At 49.3% G+C, this 22,773-nt stretch overlaps 1 protein-coding gene across 7 annotated transcripts in view; it reads right to left on the bottom strand.

The window, feature by feature from the left end:
• FRMD4A (FERM domain containing 4A) overlaps nucleotides 1–22,773 on the bottom strand; it is a 566,526-nt gene that overhangs the window by 13,379 nt on the left and 530,374 nt on the right. For all 7 annotated transcript variants that reach the window (XM_081046121.1, XM_081046123.1, XM_081046122.1 and 4 more), the window contains 8 exons: nucleotides 19,667–19,800; nucleotides 15,971–16,093; nucleotides 12,859–13,087; nucleotides 10,121–10,177; nucleotides 7,417–7,654; nucleotides 6,417–6,584; nucleotides 3,680–4,563; nucleotides 1,436–1,532 (listed from right to left, as the gene is read on the bottom strand). In XM_081046121.1, the coding sequence (XP_080902247.1) occupies nucleotides 1,436–1,532; nucleotides 3,680–4,563; nucleotides 6,417–6,584; nucleotides 7,417–7,654; nucleotides 10,121–10,177; nucleotides 12,859–13,087; nucleotides 15,971–16,093; nucleotides 19,667–19,800 (1,930 nt within the window). The remainder of the gene's footprint in view (nucleotides 1–1,435; nucleotides 1,533–3,679; nucleotides 4,564–6,416; nucleotides 6,585–7,416; nucleotides 7,655–10,120; nucleotides 10,178–12,858; nucleotides 13,088–15,970; nucleotides 16,094–19,666; nucleotides 19,801–22,773) is intronic.

Raw genomic sequence — 22,773 nt, 5'->3', positions numbered from 1 at the left:
TGATTGTTACACTGGAGTGGGCCTCAGAATTCCCTGGAGAGTTTGTTTAAACTCAGACTGCGGGGCTCCACCCCCCATTTCTGACTCTGTCGGTCACGGATGGGCCCGAGAACCCACTTGGAACAAGATCCCAGGTGACGCTCGTGCTGCTGCTCTGGGGACTGCACGTTAAGAACGACTGGCCAGAGGAAAGAGGCGGAGCTTTGGGCCACCAAGTACAGGGCTGACGTTCCAGCTCCGCCCACCCATGTGACTTTGGGCAAGTCACTTACCTTCTTTCAGCCTCACCTAGAAACCTAAACCGTCTGCTACGTCCCGTGCAAGGTTGCAGTGAGGATTATCTGAGCTCATCTGTGTTAGAAGAAGCCCCCAGCCTTTGAATACACAGCTCCCCTAATCCTAGGGCCCCAGAAAGCCTGGTTTGAAATCACTACAGATAAATTTGCAGGGAAAAAAAAATGTCTGCTGAACATGGGAGCCAGAAATATAGTCTGTGGAGCCAATTCTGGCCCTGTTGTTTCCCGATAATTCAACTCACAGACGGCTGTCAGATTTTTCCAGACACCCCTACCATTGCTCCAGCAAACTAGAAACAATAAGGCTGGATAAAGGTGCTCCTTACTCCTTTACCCAACAGGCATTGACAGAACATAGCATCCATTTAGCGGTGATGCCTTAGGAGCAACAGAAGAGGCAGGAACTGGGGGGAAAGCAGGCTACGCGCGTCTGCCAGAGACCTCAGCAGATCAGAACGACCCAAGTGTCCACGAGATTCTGCTGTCTGCCTGCACTGAAAGCTGTACGAGGAGCTGAATGGTGGTTTCATTATTTTGCTGTGGGCCACTTCTGAAAGGTCTCAAGGTCCCTGGTCCCCTTTGCGTGCTGATTAAGGACAGGCACTTGGCCAGGACAGATGGGATCAGAGCCTCCAGCCTTCTTGCCTTCAGATGCATCCTGACACCAAGACAGTGTGCACCCCGAGAAGCAGGTAATAAAACACGAGGGTTGAGCCCAGCATGGGGTGCTTACACGGGTCTCTTTCTCCCCTCCCTCCTTTTCCTCGCCTGGCATTTTGACTTCGGCCTGGTATGACTGGAGCCTGAATCAAATGCTGTCTGGAATTCTGACCAAAGCAGCGCGCTTAGACTTCTGGCACCCACCTACCCCATGTTCTGGGGCCACCACCAACTTTAAAAGAGAGCAGAGAGAATTCCTCCATCTAAAGGGACAGTGATGGAAAGGACAGGGATAGCAGGAAGTGCAATTCGTGGGGCTTCTGCGAAAAGACGTCTCCCAGCAATGAAGAACAGTTGTCCTTCTGCCGAACCCCTGTCACTAGGCTCTGACGTTGACTGCACGCTCCCTAACTGACAAGGAAGGCTGAGGCGCATTCTAGACTTGGAAGAGGAAGATAAAAGGTCGGACAGGAACTCACCCCATCTGCCAGGTTAGGATGTGGTGGGGGCTGCTTGGGGGGGTCGCTCCGATTTCACTCGACGGAGTTGAGCTTCTCTGGCTTTGAGGTAAGGCAGCTGTATGCAGGTGGCACAGAAAAGACAGCGATCAGACACAGGTCAAGTGAAGGAGCTGCATTCCAGAGATGCTGGCTCTGCGTCCATGGCAGGGCCACACTGTGGAAACACCCACCCACCCCCAGCACGCAGCTCCCTCCTGGATCAAGCTGACCTGGGATCCTAGGTCCCAGCTTGGCCACTGGGACATGGCTACAGGGACGATGACAGCCCCACAGTAGCAAAGAACCTGACGCCCCACCGTCCTTTGAGGGTGTCCTGAGCAGGGCTAATGCAGGACGGCCTGTTTCTCTGGACAACAGGGAATTAGAGCTCAGGACATTTACACATGTGGCCTTCACTGTGAACAGAGAACCTCCAGAAAGGTTCTCAGAGCTTCTCTGCTGCGTGTTCGGGCTTATAATTGACCCCTTTGGACACTTCAAAGGGCCTGGGCTTGTCAGAGCTCATCCAAATCTGACTACAAGGAGTTTATTGATGTGGGCAGAGTTTTTCTAGTTGGGAAAATTTAGTAGGAAGTAAATCCTCCTTAAATGCACCCTTTGCTTTCTTGGGAATGGAATCCTTTTCATCAGGAAACTTCAGGTACACCCTCTTAGACGTTTTAGTCTAAAATATGTTCCAAAGATTTACCTAATCTCTTTAAGTAAAGCAAATCTACTAGACAAGTCCTGCGATTTCCAGGGAACATGCACTCGCCTGGCGCTTTGTCAGGCGCTGCAGCTGCTAACGGGGGGTCACAGAATACGGATAATGTACCCCCCCATTCGATCACTCAAAGTCCTCCCGGAAGTCGATGGCAGACGTCACTGGGCTTGTTTTACAGACAAAGAAGGACCATGGAGAAGGTTCTAGGACCTTGAAGTCCATGGTTCTCTCATGATTGCCTCAATCATTTTCATTATCATCTCTGGAACTTGTCATTTGGCCTGTGTGCCATAATAAATGAGCCAACGGGGATACGGGAACAGAATGCAGGAGCTATGTGGCCCGGCACACCTGGGCAGCCGGCCGGTCCTTCCTCTTGGCCCTGCTCTCTCCAGGCCCCCAGAATCTCCTTCCGTTCCCCAAAGAGGAGCCCCCATTTTCTGTCTTTAGGGTCACCCCTTCCCCCAGATCGTCATCCTTACTTAACCCTCCTTCCAGGTGCAAGTCAGATCCTGACTCGCGGTCCCTTCCACCTGCTGCTCTCATTCTTCCAGTTTTAAAATCATTTTTATTGTCTCAAAACCCTCCCCCCCTTCTTTTCCTACAATCAATATGAGGGGCAGAGTCTTGTCGCTGCATGGGTCCCCCTCTCCTTATGGGTGCTGTATGTAAATGAGTTAGAATATGCTGCTGCACAGAGCCCGGCAGCACCTGGTGGCTGCTGGGGGCTGCGAACCAGTGCTGTCACCATGATTCTCTTGGAGAAGGGAATGGGAAGGGACTGTAACTTCTCAAGGGAGAGCATGGTTTTGTTTGCGTTTTACTTGACTTGGTACTGCTTGATGCTCTGAGTACAAGAATAAGGTAACCCTTAACTTGGTTCTGCAAATTTGAAGATGTAATAGTGGTTATTGGAATTACTGTGGTCATATCATAGCACCATGGAAACGGGAACAGGAGGAGAAGATATTGATGGGTCACAGGTGACGTCAAGGGCAGTGCTCCGGACTCCGGGCCTGAGCTAGCCTGCTCCTCCTGGGGACACACTGGCCAAGTGTCGGGGCTTCCAGACCAAGCTGAGGCCCAAAGCAAGCCTTCCTCTACAAGGTGCCACCCAGGTGTCTACCTTACTAGTTATACCGGAGTCAGGTGAGCCTTTGCTGGGTAAACCCTGAGACACGGCTTCACCTAACTTCTCTGATTTCTGTCCTTTCCAGGAGAAGTGGTTTCAGGAACGGTTTGCACCCCTTCTGAGGAAGCTGAAATGGGAGCGTCTTGGCCCAGCACACTCGGGGAGGGTCAGATGTGCGGTCCCATCCCCTCCAAGAGTTTTGTCACTTGGCAAAACCAGTGCCAGAATGGGAAGGAGTGAAAGAGGGGGTCAAAAACCTCCAGTTGCACACACCCGATAGTGACATTCCCCCTGCAGGCGCTAGGAAAATCTGGAAGCCCCTGAAACGAGTCAACGCAGCCCTCCCGGCCCCCCACGCCCCCCTCACCTGACGTGGCCTTGCACATCTGGGGCGCCCTGGTCACCCTGCTGTGCGCCACGAAGGTGCTCTGGGAGGAGGTGCTGTACTGGGAGCTGCTGTCCGAGGAGGTGGAGCTGGTGTGCGACAGGCGGCTGTGCTCCTTGTGCGAGGCGCTGGAGCGCTGGTACCACTGGCGCAGCTCGTCCGACACGGCGGCGCGCCCTGCGCCCTTGTCGTGGGCGCCCTCGCGGCCCAGCGACGGAGTCCGCAGGATCTGCGAGCGCGACGGCGTCAGGCGGCCCGCGTCGCCCTCGTCGCCGGCGCGCCAGCTCTCCCGGAACAGCCCGCCGGCCGTGTAGGAGTTGGAGGTCTTGAACTGCGCCTTGACACTGTAGTGGCCCTCCTGGTCGCTCTCCAGGCTGCGCACCACCACGGACGTGGCGCCGCCCTCCAGGTACAGCGGGTACTCCTTGATGCGGTACTGCGAGCTGGGCTGGCTCTGGCTGTGCAGGTAGACGCCGGGCGCGCCGCCCCCGCCCCCGCCCCCGCCGCCCCCGCGCGCCGCCAGGTTGGGCATGCTGCCCGAGTTGGCCGCGCCCAGGGCGCCCGCCGCCCGCTGTCTCTGCCGCTGCCGCGCGCGCGCCTTGGACGGCGAGTCCTCGGCCAGCGTGGAGTAGTTGGCGTTCATCTGCGCCGGGTAGTAGTGCTCGGAGCTCGAGTGGCTGGTGCAGGACGAGCAGTCGTCCATGGGGTCCGAGCCGTTGCTGCTGCGAGTCCGTGGCGTGTAGAAGTCGGGGCTCCCCGTGTCGTTCTCCGAGCCCAGGAGCTTGCCCTGGGACTCCAGGCTGGAGCTGCGGTGCCGAAAGTGCAGGGCGAGGCTGTGCAGGCGCGTCGGGCTGAGGTCCACCGACCTGCGGGGAGACGGCTGGTGGGTCTGGGGGACCAGGGGAGGGGGGCCCGGGGGAGCGGGTGGGGGCTCTGCAGCCAGACTTAGGAGAGAGCAAAACGCCACCGCCAGGGGGCCTCCTGCAAATGTGAGGCTGGGAAACGGCCAAAGTGGGGTTGCTCTGAGGATCCGGGGGCTTCCCATTGCTCCCCAGGTAAAGAGCGGGCTGGGAGGGGCGGCTGTTCCCTGGAGGCGAACTGGCCTCTGCTGTGGTTTTTCATTCCCAGTGGGAGGTAGGACTGAAGTCAGCGCCCACATAAGGGTTTCCTCTGAAAACCGTAGGCCAATAGCCAGCCAGGGCTTTCTTTTCTTTGAAAAGTGGGAAGGGATTCTTGACATACAAAGAGAACCAAGAGAATGCCTGTTCTAGTTGAAGCAGACGAAATGCGCGTTTTTGTAGGTGGAAAAACAGTCCAGCAGGGGCGCTTCATATAGTTCAATCAAATACAATTAGGAAACCCACATCAACATTTCCATTTCTCATTGAAGACTAAAATGGAAGGTAGGTGGAACACTTAAAAACGACTGAGGCAAATACTTACCATGCTGCTACTTTGTTTATAATCCATACCGCTTATCTGAGTCCACACGGCAAGTATCCATCAATATTGCAGGGACACACAATGCGAGGACCACATGTGAAATGCAGGGTGGCCAAGTACAGGAAGAGGTGAGCTCCAGCTCTGCCTATCCATCACCCAGGGGAGAATGTGAAGCACCCCCCGAGGTGGACCTCCACACTGGGTCCCTCATTTCCTCTCTGGTCCCACTTCCCTCCATCACTTTGTCCTGGCCATACCGCCTCCTGGGAGGGAACATGCCAAGTGCTGGCCTACGTCCAGGGCTTTGACCTTGCTGTTCCCTGAGATATCCTCAGAGCTTGCTCCTCCTCCATTCAGTTCTCTGCTCAAAGTTCACCTCACTACACAGGCCTTCTCCAATGCACCTATTTAAAAGATGGCCTCCCCCTTCACTCTCTTGAAGCCCCTGCCCACGTTCAGTTTTCTTTTTAGTGCTTATCACCACTTGACATATATTTCTTTATTAGGACGCTCTCCCAACTACAACGTAAGTTTCATAAGAGCAGGGGTGTGGTCTGTTTTCTGTTTCACTGCTCTGTCCCCTAGAATAGTACCTAGTACATATAGGCACTTCATGAATATTTGTTGCGTGACTGCATGTATGAATGAATGAGGGAATCTTGCCTGGAAAGCTCCATCTTACCCCATATAAAACGGTTCACTCTTTACGGAATATCACACCATCTCTCCTTTGAGGTATCATCTCTAGGAATTCATTTTGCACAAAATGGAAGGAGGCTTTGGTCTCGCCTCTGTAGAAAATGAAGGTGTAATTCAAGGGAGCCCACGTTTTGCTCGTTCCTTTTGCTCTTTAATGACTTTACACCTTGAGGCATTAAATCCAGGACAAACGTCGGCCCCCACAGAGAGCTACATGCACCCCATGGGTGTAAGGTTGTTCTGGCCCGCGTGGCCCCTGCTAGTCCAGCTAGCCCTTCTGGTTTGCCTTTCTGTTAGGAAAGCCCCTCCCATGCCGTCTGTGTGCAGGGGACTCTGGCCGACTCCCTGTGTCCACTGGGTATGGACAATGGGTAGATCGGGTCTTTTGGCTAACCTGAGCTCACCACTGCCAGCTCTGCTTTTTATTCCACTTCATTTTAAGGACAATCTACCTCACTGGTCCAGGTCTGACTCTAGTTCACCTATTATCTGGGCCAACGGGGGGTCAGCAATGCCAAATCTCACAAAGGAAGGTCTGGTCCAGGGAGGGAGTGGCCCAAGGGTCAGGTGGACTCACCTCGTGGAATGAACGTAGTGGGGACTCCGGACGCGCAGGTCTGGGGTGGACGGCATGCTGGACTGTGAGTTCCAGTGAGGGAGGCTGCGGACGGGGCTGTTCTGGAGGGAGCTGCTTCCCCCTCCTGCTTCAGCACAGCTCCCTGTGCTGGGGAAACGCTTGTGGCTGCTGCAAATCAGAGGAGGCCATGCGGGTCACCGCCAGGCAGGAGTGCACCTGCTCCTGGGAAGCTGACTAATCCTGGGACATCCATCTTTGTGTTGGGAAAGCTTGCCCAGGACTCCCACCCTCACTCCCTGAGATCTCTACTCTGGCTCTCAGCCTTTCCCTCAGAATGGGGTGTCTGGGTGGGGAGAGGGTTGGGGGAGCAATAAACGATGAAGACCCTTGTCAGCCTTTGCTGGAATAGGCAGCGTGACTGTTCCGTGAAGCCCTCAACCACAGATTCTGTTTTCCAAGAGACAAATATTTACCTGTCTGGGCACCCACTTAGAACTTTATAGGGTACAATTAAAGGAAATGAGAAAAGCAGAGAAGCAGACCAAAAATGCCTTCTAAAACCCTCTCTCGACAACCAGCCGAGTAATGAGCTGATAACACATAGCTGAGATTACAGCTGTTTGGCTCCAGAATTCTGTTGGCTGGTGACTTAGGGTTCTGAACCACTTGAGGTTTCCTACGAGTGGACGCTCACTTGCCATTTTGGAATAGTGTTGCCCAAGACTTCCTAATTAGTTCCTGTGGAATTTAACAACATTAAAACCAGCTGCCAAAAGGTTGATCCTGAGCCAAAACCCCAATTTCCCTTTGAATGACACATCTGCACCTCAGCAGGGAGAGCAGCAGAGGGCGCTGTGAGCGCAGCCCTTCTGACAGGCAAGCCCAGGAAGGAGGAGATAGGTTGATTTGGATTTTGTAATTTGTGGATGCTATTTGGGACAGCCTGATGCTTTCAAAAGGATTGACCGTGGCCTCCTTTGGTCTTCCCGACCCAGCTCACCTGGAATGACTGTGGGAGGAACGTTTCTTGACTTTCTCGTAAGGCTCATCTAACGAGGACTCACTCCACATTTTGGGCTTTATGGGTGACTTGTCGTAATCATTGCGGTGACAGTGCACCTGCCTGAGTCCCTCCAGGGACTGGGGAGGAGGAGGCCTGTTGTGCGATGGTGGCCGAGGAGGGAGGCCCTTGTGAGGAGACTGTAAGGGGGACAGTGTGCTGGTGACCTGAGAGTCTTCTGCACAAAGACGGAAAGAGAGGAACTGAGTAAGGGGTGTCCTTCCCCCCGACCCCAGCAGACCCACCTCTGCCCGACACCAACACCGGGGAGCCAGACCCGCAGCCACTCTTAAAGCCGTCCCATGACACTTCCCCAGTTGCCAAGACCCGTCAATTCAGAACAAACCAAACCTAAACTTTGAGCAGCATTAAATGGGAAGAGAAGTTTCAATGCTGATTAGCTACAAATGGAGTAAAGCCCGAATTTCATTAAATACTATCAAATGATTGCTTCACGCCAACAGCAAAATGTCATCATGATTCTAAGTTTCCTTTCAAAAGGCAAGGAAGTGTCTAATCTGCTTTTGGGAGTTTCAGCTCCGGGAGAGTTTTGTCTGATTTGTCCATTGCTATATCCTCAATGTCTACAATGATTGTGGATACATAGTAGGTGCTCAATAAATATCTTTCAGGAAAAAAATGAATGAAAGCATATCTGTTGAATGTAATTATCTGCTGGTGGCTCTAGGTATCCCCTCTGCTTTTTCCAGAACTATCTACGTAATTGTCTTTTAATGTGTTCGCATATATTTTTCTTTTGGATTGGCTTTAAGTTGTTTGGGAAGGAGATGGGCTACAAAGATTGCAGATGAATAGAAGGTCACTGCCTGCCTTCAGGGGAGTAGCCTTCTAACATAGCAATGTGCTGTAGAACTTTCGGAGAAGGCAAATTTAGTCAGTCAAGGAAGGAGCAGTGGGCGGGCCTGGTCCAGAAGGGACCTCAGCAGTGGACAGACAGAAAGGAGGAAGGAGGAAGAGCCCAGGACCATGTGCAGCTGGGACAGCAGCTGGGGAGGAGGAGCAGAGGGAGAGAGGGAGGAGCTCTGCTCAAGTGCAAGGTCACAGCAGACCTACTGTGTGCATCAAGATAAGCAAGGCGCCCCTGCTGATGGGGCTAATTCCAGGCTAAGGAGTCAGGATTCAGTCTGAAAACCACAAGAAAACTTTGCAACGCTTTAAGAACTAGTCATCTTGCAGGGTTCAAAAGTAGACAAAACGAGGAGAGGGGCTAGGAGGGGGTGAAGGAAGAGATCCAGTGTTGAGAGCCCTGGGTAGGGTGGCACCGAGCAGAGACAGGCAGGAGAAATTCAGTGTCCCTTGTGAGGGCAGAGGGGGTAGTTTGAGGGGAAAATACTCAGAAGCAAACCTCAAACCCAAACAACAGTTCACCCAAATCCATTTCCAAGGAGTGTTCTTTCCACAGTCTACTTCTCAATTCCCCATACTTGAAACCTATGCATGCATTATGCTTCCACTCCTCTTGCAACCCTCAAAGTGTAAAGAGCCCCTAGAAGGAGTGAGTCTGCAATGGGAGTGTGTGTGTGTGTGTGTGTGTGTGTGTGTGTGTGTGTGTTTATGTGTGTGGGGGGTCCAAGTGAGCCAGTAATGCCCCGAGGTCGTCCAGGGGCCTGGGACACGAGGAAAAAACTAATCATAAATAATGCATCAAAATTAGCTAATGACAATATATAACTCCCCAACTCCTCTGTTACAACGGAATCACAGTCAATGGTTCTTGTTCCCTCCCCTGGAGAGACGAGTCCTCAGAGGCCAAAACAAGGGCTGGGTTTCTGATATTGAAAACACAGCTCCCTGCTCCCCTGCAGCCCTACTTCCTCTCCACCCATGTAAGCTGACAATAAAAATATTAGGATCTGATTGCTAATAGCAGGACCAAGACGACTGGGTAAATAACCCACCAGCCTTCCCCACATCAACAGCAATTATTATTATTGTTGCAATTATCCTCATTACTCTGACTTGGCTGGACGTTATGTTTTCTGTCTGGATAGCCACTTATCACTGCCCGCCTGAGGTTTCCCTACGGGGCAAAAAAATTAACTGCCACTTAATATGTTTCCATGTCATTAATGCCCTGGCCTTGTGAGCTGGGGGTTAAATCCGCAGGAATACGCTTGGAGGTGGTCCTGTGTTTGGAATCCTTTCCTCCCTTACATGTGGCAGTGAGCTGGGCGGTCTCGGGGTGGGGGTGGGGGGTCACTTCTTTTTTCTGCTGCCCCCAGGCTCTCCTAGCAGGTTTCAACCTTTGATTTGTGATCCAAACCAATGTCTGCCTCTTTCCTCCAGAAATTATGAATACTCAAAAGGAAACTATGTATGGTGTTCAGATTCTCTGTTGAGTTAAAAATGCGGTTTTGGCAACTAAAAATGCAAAGTACCACTCACTGAATAGCACCTTAAATCTTACCTCTCAGCTACAGGAAATACTAAAATTCCAATATTTACGTGGCGCCATGCACTCCCCCCCGCAAACCGGGGACTACTGAGAAATCAGAGCATTGCAGGGAACCCGGCTGCCATCTTGGCCGGGCTCTTGCCTTTAGAGTGACCTGTCCCAGACCACACACAGCTTAATCCCAGATTAATCTGTGCCCCCTACTCAAGCAGGAAATGGACAACCTACCATCCTCCAGAACAAGGGCATCTGAGAGAGAACTGTCTTCACTGGCAATATTTCCATCTGAGAAGACAAAAAGCAGAAGTTTAAGAGTCCAGCACATCCCTGAGACAAAGCCCTCGCTGTGAAAATCATGTGTTTAGCACTATCCCATATGCTTCTCTTCCTCGTCAGAAAGAACCCATGAAATACCAAAATGCTGTCAGGCATTTCCTTTGCCAGTTGCGGGTCACTGGCCCCCCCCCCCCCGACAATGCAGTGTGCCCTGGTCTCTGTCTTCTGGTTTCACAGGACACCACAATGCTGTTTCACAGGACACCCAATATAAAGGCTCCCGGGCCTGTTGAAGCCACGTCTGTCCCAGCCCAATCCCACAGCATGTTCTGACTGAACCAAAGTAAGTGAACTATTTATTCTATGAAAGTGAAACCAGGGTAAGGAACTTGGCTTTGCTCGCAGGGCAATAAATGGCTTCTCAATAAACTTCTGAAGTCATTGGTAGAGAAAAAAAGCTGCTAAATACAGCCTCTATCTCTCCAAAGCTTATTTTCATAGACAACAATCAATTAACCATGAGAATATGCCCACGAGGGAAATAGTAAGATAATCCTCTCATTTTAACAGTTGGGGAAACTGAGGCACACCTAGGGAGCAGGTCTGTCCAGGGTTCTTTGCTCTACTGGTCACATAGTCCCAGGTCTTCAGATACTAAGTTTAGTGTTTTATCTCTTGAAATAAAAAAACCACGCTAATGAACTAAGAAGACTCTTAATTTGCTCCTCTAATGCAAATGGGCCGGTGAGATGAAAACATTACTTTAATGAGGCAGCAAAATAGAGAAGATATATTCTTGAGTGGTTAAAAAAAAAGGCTGTAGGCTTGGATGGGACCAGTCAGTCATCAGTTAGTACAGATAATGGTTTAAAAACAGACTGCTGGCAGCTGTAACAGAATAGCCCTCACTGGGCTGGCTGGAGAACCAGGCTCTTCTGTGGCCAACCAGCAAGACGCCCTTCCCTGCAGGGCCCTCCAGACTCGGCTTTGTCGGCCACGCTGGATGTTTTCTTGGAGCCAGGACCCCCAAGTGCCTTCAGGGGGGCAGAAGGGCGTCTCAGAAGAGGTATCAGATAGAGAAGGTCTGGGGACTGCAGCTCTGTTAGGAAGTGGGGGGAAGTGACAAAGTCTTGGCCAAGGAAAACAGGGCGAGATGGGGAAAGTTGGTTATTCCAAATTTCCTAGAGCAAAAGGATTTTTTTATGGTCTCTTTCTCTTCTTTTATAAACCAGGAATTTACTTTATTCATGTTGCTTGATGGACTGTGAATGCCTAAGAGACAGAGAGGCTAGACTTTGGCATCTAGGAGTCTCTGTACAGCACTGCTTCCCCAGTAGGCCCAAATATATATATATATAAAATTACAGTTAAAAAAAATATATATATATAATTGTGTAACACACACACACACATACACACGGTGCCAAAAAAAGTATACAATTTTAAGAAAGGAAAACTGTATTAAAATTGTAATACTCAATATATATCAATAATAAAAAAAGATGAATACAGGTCACGTTTGACTTCTGCAATTACAGGAGGTGCTCAAAGTGGTTACCATCGGTGTCCAGACACTTCTGATTATGGCAAACTACTGCTTGAGCAGTGTTGACCAAAGAGTCCACTTGTATACATTTTTTTGGCACCCCCAGTGTGTGTGTGTGTGTGTGTGTGTGTGTGTGTGTGTGTGTGTGTGTGCATTTGCGTGTGTATACACACAGGCACGTGCACACATACATAAAATTGCAGTAAAATACACATAACATAAAATGTACCATTTTAACCATTTTTTTCTGTACAGTTCAGTGGCACTAAGTATATTCACATTATTGTGTAACCATCACCACCCTCCATCTCCAGAACTTTTCATCATCCCAAACTGAAACCCTGCACCCATTAAACACTAAGTCCCCATCCCCTTACCTCTGCCCCTGGTAACCTCTATTGTACTTTCTGTCTTCCTGGAGCAAAAGTATTTTAAATGTGCATAAATGAAAGAACACTTAATATGCATTTCAAATAAATTGCTGACTTAGGGAAAAAAAAGGATTATAACAATTTGGGGGACTTGATGGTTGTTGGTAGATTTGGGGGGGGTCCTTCCTCCTAGTGTTTACCAAATATAATCACCCAAACTCCTAACCCCTCTGAGCCGAGTTCAGGGCTCCAGACAATCAGAGTGTGTGGCCCAGTGTTTCCCAGCTTCAGCCTTGGGACAGAAGCCCCTGAGACAAACAGGACAGAGGTTTGGCAGGGGTGCTGGCCTGCAGTGCAGTCCAGCCTCACATCTTTCCTTCCAGACTTGGGCAGGCTGATCAGGTCCCTGAGAATGTTAGAGCCTGGGCCAACCGGGGCGCGACTCGGGCTGCAGTTAACTGGGCTCAGCTCGTGGGGAGGGGTGTTTCGCCCATGGCTGCAGGCTCCCTTAGGGAGGCAATAAATAGTGATAATGATAGTTCGATTGGCATAACCCTTGCGTCTATGGACCTGAGTGCATTTTATTACTCTCATCTGGCCTCAGGCCTTATTAGCTTCATTTTATGGATGGAAAAAATGAAGGCACAGCGAGGTTATGTAACTTGCTTAGGTCACGGGGTGAGCTGGTCTCTCGGCCCACTCACAGGACTGGTGCCTGCTCCCTGGGGCAGTGGGGGCAGCGTGCCCACTGTGGGGCGGGGCTCAGCACTGACCATCGATGATGAGTGAGGCCCTCTGGGTGGGCTTCTTCCCAGACTTGATGCGGTTCTCGTTGATTGCATTCTCAATCTCCTGCAGTTTCTTCAGTGCATTCAGATACGAGGTTTTCCTTTGTTTCTTTAGTTTTTTGCTGACGTTGGGATCACTGGCGAGGCGGCGGGCAGCCTCTGTGATCTGGGATTGAATGGCGAACTCTCGTTCCAGGCGTTCCAGCTCAGCTTCCTGAGGGTGGGAGAGCCAGGGTTACACTTAGGGGACCACGGGCAGGCCTGTCCCCCTCACCCCTGCCCCTTACCCAAGGCCTGCCAGCCTTCCCTACTCCTGGTAGACATGCATACTAGGAACCCAGCAGTCCAGGTGCCTGACCCCTCCCCTGTCTGGCCCCCCAGTAGCCCCATGGCTAAAATCTCTGGCGGCCAGTGCCCTGGGCACACTCTCTTCCAAGACCTGTGGCCATTCTGGAGTCAAGCGATGTTCCCCTCACGGGCACCATTGCTGAGAAGCAAAGAGTCCCCAAACCACGAGCTGGGGTGGCCTGGCTTCATTTCTACCGTCTCCAGCAAGGTTCACGAAGACCGAGCCTTCGTGGAAATTCAGCCCCATCCGGGTGGTATTTGCTTTCCACGCTGGACACTGGCTGAAGCACTGTTTCCAGAGCAGCTTTCTGCCCTGCTCGTCTGTGGGTCTGCAAACAGGGACCTCCCACGTGCGCATGCCCTTCCCTCCTGCTCACCAGTCTCAGATTTTGAGCCCTGCATGGTGGGTTATCCCCACTCACCCATGTCCCTTTGGGAGCCCTTTCTGAGAGCCCCAGTGTCCCTCTCACACTGGCTACTCACAGCAGCTCTGCTCGGGTGGGAGGCCTGGATAGAGGGTGACAGTGGGGCCCGTGTCCCTGACTCTTAGGATGGTGCCAGGCCAGTCTCCTTCCTCTCCCTGGGTGCCTCCCTCCCACCTCTACCCCTTACTCTGGCCAGAAGGAGCAGATGGGTGAATTTTCCCTCAGAGTTTTGGTCCCAGAAAAAAAATGAAGCTGTGTCAGAAAAAGCCTGGTGGCCCCACAGGATGAAACCCAGGGCAGCGCATTTGCGGCTGGCCTTTCTGCAACTTGGTCTGTGGCTTCTTCAGGTCTGACCCGTGAAGCTAGGAGACCACACCATATCCTGCCCTAGGTGACCCATGGTCATGCCCAAAGCTGACAGGAACTCATCCAGCCTCGGAGGAGCAAGTGGCAAGTTTGCTGAATCAACAGATGTTCCTAGTTAGTGGCAGGGTACAACGTGCTGGCCTCTGGGCCCCACGCACCAGGCTGGGGCCTCGGTCCAGCAGGGAACTCTTAGCTTGGTCTCTTTCTGAGCCTGAAGGGAATGGGGACCAGGAGTGAGAGGGAAAGGTGAAGATCAAACGGAACTATTTAGGCCATAATGAACTCCTTCCAGATCCTTCCAATGCTGGCTGCATTTGTTCTCTAGGAGGGAGGAGAATATTGGGGTGGACTCCTGCCCATGGCCTGGAAACAAACAAATCTCCAGAGACAAAAACTGATCTGTGAGTGGGACTATTCCCATAGCCCTGGCTCGAGGCACTGCCCCAAAATTTTGTGGGCGCCGAGGACAAATTCTCACTACGTCAACTGAGACAAGCACAGGCTGGCAGCCTGTCTGCACAGATGGCCGCCTGCTGTGTGAACAGGCCGCCAAGCACATTTCTAGGAAGAATGGGGAGCTCTTCCTTCCCAGAGGAACTCTGCAGGGCATCACCTAATTCTGTGGTTCTTCCTTTGAGGGGTTTTGGGACAACACATGCAAGGAAAGGTAAGGAAGATGGATGCATGTGGAGTTCTCGGGGACCCAATGGCATCGTTTGCTGACAAGTATGAAGGAGCAGCTGGTAAGAAGGTGCAGTGGTGGGGGGGGGCACTGTGGGAAGGGCAATGGGAACATTATTAAAGTGAGGTCTCCTCGTAAAAGTGGAGCGCCTGGTGTCTGCCCAACACAGCGAGAGGAAGTTCCTCAGGCAATTCCAATCACAGCAGATTTGAAAAATACATAACCACACGGTCTCCTAAATCCTAATAAGGACTCTGAACTTCGTTTTACAGGAGAGGAAACTGCCTGGTCAAGCTTTAGATTTGGGTGCAGCATTCTGGTGTGGCCACCAGCCCCCGGGACCTGCTAGTGCAGACCCCTTCTACTGGCTCCAGGGCACCTGTCTTCTTGTGGATTCACCATCACGCTTTCCCACTGTGAGTGTTACATGGGAATGTTGGTTTCTCCCAGTTACTTTTCTAAAAGACTAGACACGTACAGTATTCCCTTCTCCATTGGCGTTGACAGCTGCCCTTTCAAGCCCTCTGTTCAATAGCATTTTAATGAATAACTTTATTCAGAATAAATTTGGAAAGACACTTCCTGGACATGACGCTGAGGCCTGAAGGTATGCTTGGGCTTGAATTTCTCTTGGGCTGAGGCTGGATAACTTATTAACCAGCTGGATACGCAAGTCTCCCCCTCCCCCACCCCACATCGGACTGTCCAGGCTCAGTCCCATCATCCAGAGAGAAGAAATGAGAGATGCTTTGGTGGCTTCTCCAAACAGACAAGGGAGGCAGGAGAGACCAGCACCCTGCTCACGCCCAGGCATGATTTTAGCAGCAGGCAGAAGTTGGGACCACCGAGGGAAGACCCAGCCAATGGCATCCTTGCCCCTTGTGGGCATGGCTTAAGTTTTCTTTCTTCTTTCGTTTTCTTCCATAGATCAGACATTACGCTTGGCTCTGTGTAATAAAGGACTGGGAGGCCCTTAAAAGGACATGTAATGGGTGATATTAGAATGTTCTCCCAGGATTAATTTAGCAGTTTGCCACAGGCCTATCGTGTCAGACAAACAACTTCCACTAAAATCAAGATGCTTACGAATGGAAGCCACCTACTGACCAACCAGCTAACGCAACAAGAGGCGAAAGGAAAGATCTTCGGGAGGAAATGGGAAAGGGCATTTGGCCCTGGGTAGAATGAAGGAACTGTTATAGAAAACCTGGAAGCCCTACCAAATGGGAAAATGGAAATAACGTGAGAGAATCCAACCACAGAAAGAAGGACGCACCTCTCCCTTGGGCAGGATTTTCTGTTCATCCAGTTTGAAGGCTGTCCCAATTCTTCTTCGAACAATGGGCGGTTCCTCCCCTGGATCCAGGGGATATTCAATGGGCAATTTGCCCGTCAGCTCCTAAATGTGCAAGAACACGAGGAGAGGATGGATCAGAGGGGGGGCATGTGCTTGGTTTTTGAACACACACACACACACACACACACACACACACACTTCAATGCACAGATCCAAAATAGTACCCTTAAGAAAAATGCCTAAAGGAGCTTGTGAAACATCACTTCATTGCTCTAAATGGACAGGAGCAGTCCTTTCTTTACAGAACAGATGCACTTTGAAAGTTCCTCCCAAAGTAAATCTGTCAGATAAATAAAATCGCCCTTGGTTGTCATTGTAAAACCTGCATTTCATTCTTTTACTAGTTTCTCAAGAGTCTCCTGCGTGCCCACTGTGTGCCAGGAGGGGCTGCACAGCCAGTAAGGGGCATAGCCAGCGCATGATCTACACTCTTTTGAGCTCCTGTGCTCTTTCCTCTGCATTGAATACTCCCTCACAATGATCTCAGATGAAAATGTCTTTCAAACGAGCTTTCTTAGGAAGAGTGGTACCTATATGGCAAGTCCCAGAAAAAGGCATAGGATGTAAATTAGAAACCAAAAATGATAATATTATTCTACTCGGGCCAGATGACAGTCTGAGCTTAAAAGACATTAAATGTATACAAATAAGACTTTCAGTAGAAACTGAAAGTATCATTCATATTATTGACGAGGGTATTAAAACAGATCTGTTGTGTATTTTAGGCTCTGGAAATCTAATTGCCGTGAGTATACTGACAGTGAACTTAGTTGACAGGCCGCCATCGTGACAATGATCCTGCAAACTCTGAGGGCCGTGGAATTGGTCTGGATTAGCACTGGGCTCTACGAGAGGAATGTGTTTGGGCCAAATAAAGATCAAACCTGAGTCAGCAGCTAAGCCACGTGGTGAAGCCAAGGCATCAGTTTCGAGGAGTCACTTCGGGGGACCAGAAAACCTTGGGAGAGCCACTGTGTGCCTCTAATGGCACAGCTGGTACCTCCAGGCAAAGCCCAGCCCTGGTTTCTGGTCCCTAACTAACGCCTGTGCTGCACAGACTCAAGAAGAGCTCGCAGTCCCTCATCCACACAAAAAGCTTTTGTGCCGGGCGGCCCACTGTAAGTGTCCGACAGGCAGGAAAGCCCAAACCAACAGATTCCAGGCACTGACCCAAATGCGGAGGGGGGAGTGACTTGGACCTTCTTCCCCACCACTCTATGTGTGTGCATGCTCACACTGAGGTGGGCGTGTGTGTGCACTGGAGTGTATGGGTATGTGCACAAGCACCCCACTCCATGCTCTCCTGGGTCCCTTCCCATCTGTGTTTAGGCCTCGGGGAAATGAACTCTTGGCCTTTTTATTCCTCACTGTAAGCATTTCGGAGCACAATGGCCACCTATCTGAGTATGAAGTGTTCTATAATTTCCCTCCTTGTCTCCCTTCTTCTTCCGCTTCTCCTTCTTCTCCTTCTCTTTCTCCTCCTTCTCCTTTTTCTCCTCCTCCTCCTCCTTTTCTTCCTCCTCTTCCTTCTTTCTCCTCCTCCTCCTCATCCTCTTTCTTCCTTCTCTCTCCTCTGTCTTACGTAGTTCAAATGTCACCAAAGTCCTTATACGTTTATTCTGCAATATTTTTATCTGCTTCCCTAAAAGTCAGTCTACAAATAACACACATACTGAGGATTTTATATTGTTAGAATTTTCTATTTTACCCTGAAATTTATAAAAAGTAGGGGAAAGTTGTTAACATGGCCACTGATTTGTTAAGGCTAAAGTACCTGAGGATTTAAAATAAAATATGTTAAAAAATGAGGCTACTGATTTTTCGCCATCTGCTTGAAGGTATTTGAGTCAAGGCCTTGATTCTCCACATTTAATCTGATTTCACTTGTAACCAGAGCCGCGTGGGGAAGGAGGAATTTCATGCACCGTTGTGGGGGCTTGGCTCGGTTCCTGTTCTATTGTTATTTCTGCCAAATGCTCCCACTCCACCTGTCTGGCTGCCCCCGCTTGCTCCCCAAGGGACAAAGAGTGCTTCTCCATATTCTGGGCTGAGGGGTGTGGTGTGTGTGATATGGAACAGAGTTAGCTAGAAGGTTCTCCTGTCGCTGATTACAGATGAGTCGGGAGGTGGTCGTGGGAGCCAGCCCAGAAGCAGCCTGCCTGCGGCCAGCGAGGTTATTTCTTCTGCTCAAGTCCTGTTTTCTGCTGTCAACATTGGAAGAAGTGGGAGCTTTGTTTTCCTTATTTTGCTTTTATTTTTAAGACAGACACTGAGATCTTTCTTAATGCATGCTAACCTTGCCCTGACATGTTTCTCCAATTTTCTTAGGCTGATTCCCTGCTGGGCTTAGGGGCACTGCCTCTATTAAAAACAAAATAAGGCTTTACAAATTATTAAATGCAGACACCCAAACCTGTGTTTTTCCAACCCTTCCAGCACATTCTTTATGCAAAGGTTGCTAATATTAATGGTACCACAGAGTACATCCCCCCGCCAGGCCACTTGATTTCCTAAGGTTTGCAATCGGTTTGTGCGAATGTGGGTCTGCTTTGAGCTGGCTCTGGTTTAAATTAATCCAGAGTGTAATTAAGCCAAGTTGAAATGTAATGCAATCTCATTCTACGGCCCCTTGTTCATTCTGCCTGCAGCAAGCCACTATTATGTGGGGGAGGGGACTAGAGCTTGGGAACCTCTTTACATTTCCCACTCTCAAATGTTCACTAACGCAGCTCTATGGAATGTCATGTGGACTATAATCTCTCTGGAGAGCTCCCAGCCTATCCTGTCCATGTACAAGCACACACACACACACACACACACACGCGCGCGCACAGTAATGTGTGTTGCATTAAAAATTCAGTTCTTCAAACATGCTAACAGAGAGCTGTGGAATAAACAGAAGAAGATGGAAATGGACATTCAAATAAATACAACAGTGGCAGCCTCTGAATCCCAATGAAACCGGAGACCAGCGTATACGTGGGCTTGAGGAAGCATTGCTTGGCATAAAACAAAAATATCACTAGGCTAAGATTTCTTTATTTCAAAAAAGGGTATAATACTAGATGATGAGTTTTAAAGGGGATTATATACCAAGTGAAATCCTGGTTTCCTTATTGATCCCCAATGATGCTTCTCAGTATGATTTCCAAAGATAAATCTTATACAGCCTCAAGAGAAACAAAAGTCATCACAACAGTAAACAGACACACAAATCTTAGGAAGATGGTGCCAAACATTATATTCCAGGAGGTAAGATCGTATGAGGAGATGCTTCATAAACGAAGAGGCACCATGCAAATGTTGTTATTATTTATAATTGCTACCATAACAGTTATCGTTACTTGTCATTTGGCTTCTAGTGGGATCCCACTTGGGACTTTGTGAGAATCCGCTTTCACTGGTCTCCTAGTGTCGCACTGACGTCCACTACTTCTGTTTCTGATGGGGGACATGAGAGGGCTTGGGCGTTTCCAACATTTGTGTATCAGTAGAGGTCGTGCTTCTCTCTTCTGCTCTCTTTATAATCCACACCCCTGCCGCTTATAAATATGTGAAGACAGATGAGGGCACAGACAACACAGATTTCCCCATCGTGAAACAGTAACTGCTTACAGCTTCTCGGAGGCAGAGTTTCTTGAGTTCCTCCAGCCGCTGGCGTAGCGTTTCCTCCAGAGCTTCCTGCCGGGACTTCAAGGCAGCCAACATGTCTTTCTTGGCAGACTGAGAGCTATCTGATTCCTGAGAACCTATCAATAAACAGAGGGATTACTAGGCCAGCTGATGGGGGGACACACATCTGGACCACTAAGGAATTTAACTGGAGCCCACACGGTGGAGCTGGGATTTACCCAGGAAGCAAGCGAGTGTGAAATAAAACAGGTGTTGCAGGGTTCCAAGTGCAAAGAGTGAATTCTCAGCACTTAGCAGAATTTATAGCTAGTCAGAAGCCCTGGCAGGGAAATTTACACACCTGAAAAAGAAGTTTCTCTTTCTTGGTTATCTTAAAATATGAAGCATACCTGTTTTAATTGCACCAGCAAACTTTAACAGACTTTATGCAATGAAGGGGAAAGTGAAATTCAAGCCAGTAATTTTCATATGTAGCTCTAATTATTTTTCCATTTTAAAATGCTGTCTTTTCCACTTAGTACAAAGATAGTGCATGAATATCATGAACATTTTGAAAATGTAGACATGTACAAAACTTAGTCCATAAGTTAGGCACCCAGAGATAACCACTGTCGGGCATTTTCTTTTGACCTTTTTATCTAAGCACGTACGTTTAAAAAATAATGTTCGATTTTTATTGTATTTTTTTAACGTAATACTGTATCATGAGTAAATTTCCTCCTAATAAAGGTTACACATATTTTTTACAACATGGCAGAAATATCTGCGTGATGATTCAAATAGTGGGCTGTTAGATATAAAACCCTTTGTGGAAGGCAAACTGTGAACCAAACTAAAAGAAAATAAGCTGAAATGCCAACTGGAGAGATTTAGGTTAGAACAAAAGAATAATTTCTGGGCTGCAATGTTTGGATTCCGAACTAGGTTTCCTGCAGTGAAACTATTACACCTTTTCTACCTTGATGGGTTCGATAAGATACACCGACTCCCTGGAAAAGGAAAAGCTGGTTATTACTTTGCTTCTCAGGCTCATGGAGAGCAGAAGTGTTAAAAATGGACAGCTGATACGGGGTGTGCATTCAAGGGGATTACATGATGCCATTTGCCACAAAATCAAACAACATCGAATACCTAGGGAGAAATCTAATGAAAGATGAGCAAGATCTTTACAGTGGAAATTATAATACTAGCTGAGCAAGATTAAAGACCTAAAACAATAGAAGAAATGAGACTTCAGGCCAAGATGGCAGAGCAGGTAAACACTGCGCTCACCTTCAACCATGAACACATCAAAACTACAACTAAATGACAGAACAACCATCATTTAGAACGACCTGAAGTCTAGCTGAACAGAAGTCCTAATACTAAGGACATACAGAAGAAGCCACTTGAGACTGGTAGGAGGGGTGGAGATGCGGAATGGGCTGGTCTCACACCTTCATGTAGCGGTTAAGAATTGGGAGGGATATCTTGGCCATGAGGGGTCCCAGCGTCACGTCACGCTTCCCAGCCTGGGGCACCAGTATTAGGAAGAGGAGTCGCTACAACATCTGACTGTAGAAAATAGTGGGGATTCCATCTGGGTGAGACAGAGAGCTGCTGGAAACTCAGGCATCCTCTTAAACGGCCCACACACAGACTCACTCACTCACAAACACTTGTCCCTAATCTCCAGCAAAGGGACAGCAGCTCACAAAGCACCAGGGACATACACGGAGAACCTGAATTGACTGGCTTCAGCGCGAGGGTTGGAGAGGCATAGGTGGGGGGAATCTCCCCTGGGATGGAAGCCCTGGCAGGTGCTAAATCTGACCTCTCCACTAACCTGGTTAACACCATTTTCCCTACCCTGGTGATTCCGAGACCCGATCCTACACAGCTCACATGCCAGGCTCAAGCTGCTTGCAGTGGCTTTTTCAAAGGAGCAGTCTGCCTCGGTTCTTGCTGCAGACTTTCCTAAAAATCCCTCAAAGACCCACAAACCCCAAACAAGCATCAGCTGGTCTTGGTGTGCCCTGTATCTCTTGCTAAGCAGCCCCAACCCAGTACAAATGGCGACAGGTTTCAACTTGCATTGTAACTCTCATCAGGGTGGCCCCAAGCCTGGCATAAGCTGCAGCCTGTGTTGGCTTGGAATGTAACTTCAATTAACTGGCCACAAACCCAGCAGAAGAGGTGGCTGGCCTCAGCTCACATGGTGGGGCCACAAAAGGTGCCACACACCTGAAGGGTGGAGTTGGATGGCATCAGGGCCCCGCTAAAGCTACTCCTGCTCTGTGGGATCATTTTCTACACAGAAGCTTGTCCACTGCGGTCATGACCAGCCCTCACAGCCAGTCAGCCTGAGGGTCAATTTCACCCACGGACGTGCCAACAGCAATCAAGGTGCAACTAGAACAGTCGGGTACACACAACCCACACATGTGACACTACTGGGACACCCAGTTCAGGTGACAGAGAGATTGTGCACTGGGCCTCACAGGACACCTACTGCATAAGGCCATGCTGCCAAGATTGGGAGACATAATAGATCTATCTAATATATAGAAGCAAACACAGGGAGTCGGCCAAAATGAGGAGACCAAGAAACATAACCCAAATGAAAGAAGAAGACAGCACTTCAGAAAAAGAATTAAACGAAATGGAGGCAAGCAATCTACCAGATACAGTTCAAAACACTGGTTATAAGGATGCTCAATGAGCATAGGGGAAGAAAAGATGAACTCAGAGGTGGAAACAAAGAGATACAAACCATAAAAAAGAACTAGTCATAAATAAAGAGTACAATAATTGAAATAAAGGAATACATTAGAGGAAATCAAAACCAGCTTAGATGAAGGAGGATCCAATTAGTGATCTGGAAGACAAGGTAGCAGAAAAACACCCAAACCAAAAAGCAAGAAGATAAAAGAATTAAACAAAATGAGGATAGTTTACGGGACCTCTAGGACAACATTAAGTGTACCAACATTTGCATCAGAGGGGCACCAAAAGAAGAGAGACAGCAAGGAACTGAAAACCTATTTGAAGATATAACGACTAAAAACTTCCCTAATCTGGTAAAGGAAATAGACATACAAGCTTAGAAA

This window comes from Rhinolophus hipposideros, assembly GCF_964194185.1.
Source record: "Rhinolophus hipposideros genome assembly, chromosome: 1".
In the NCBI taxonomy this organism is placed as follows: Eukaryota; Metazoa; Chordata; class Mammalia; order Chiroptera; family Rhinolophidae; genus Rhinolophus; species Rhinolophus hipposideros.
The sequence above is the reverse complement of the archived record's forward strand: the minus strand, read 5'-3'. Positions and strand labels throughout refer to the sequence as shown.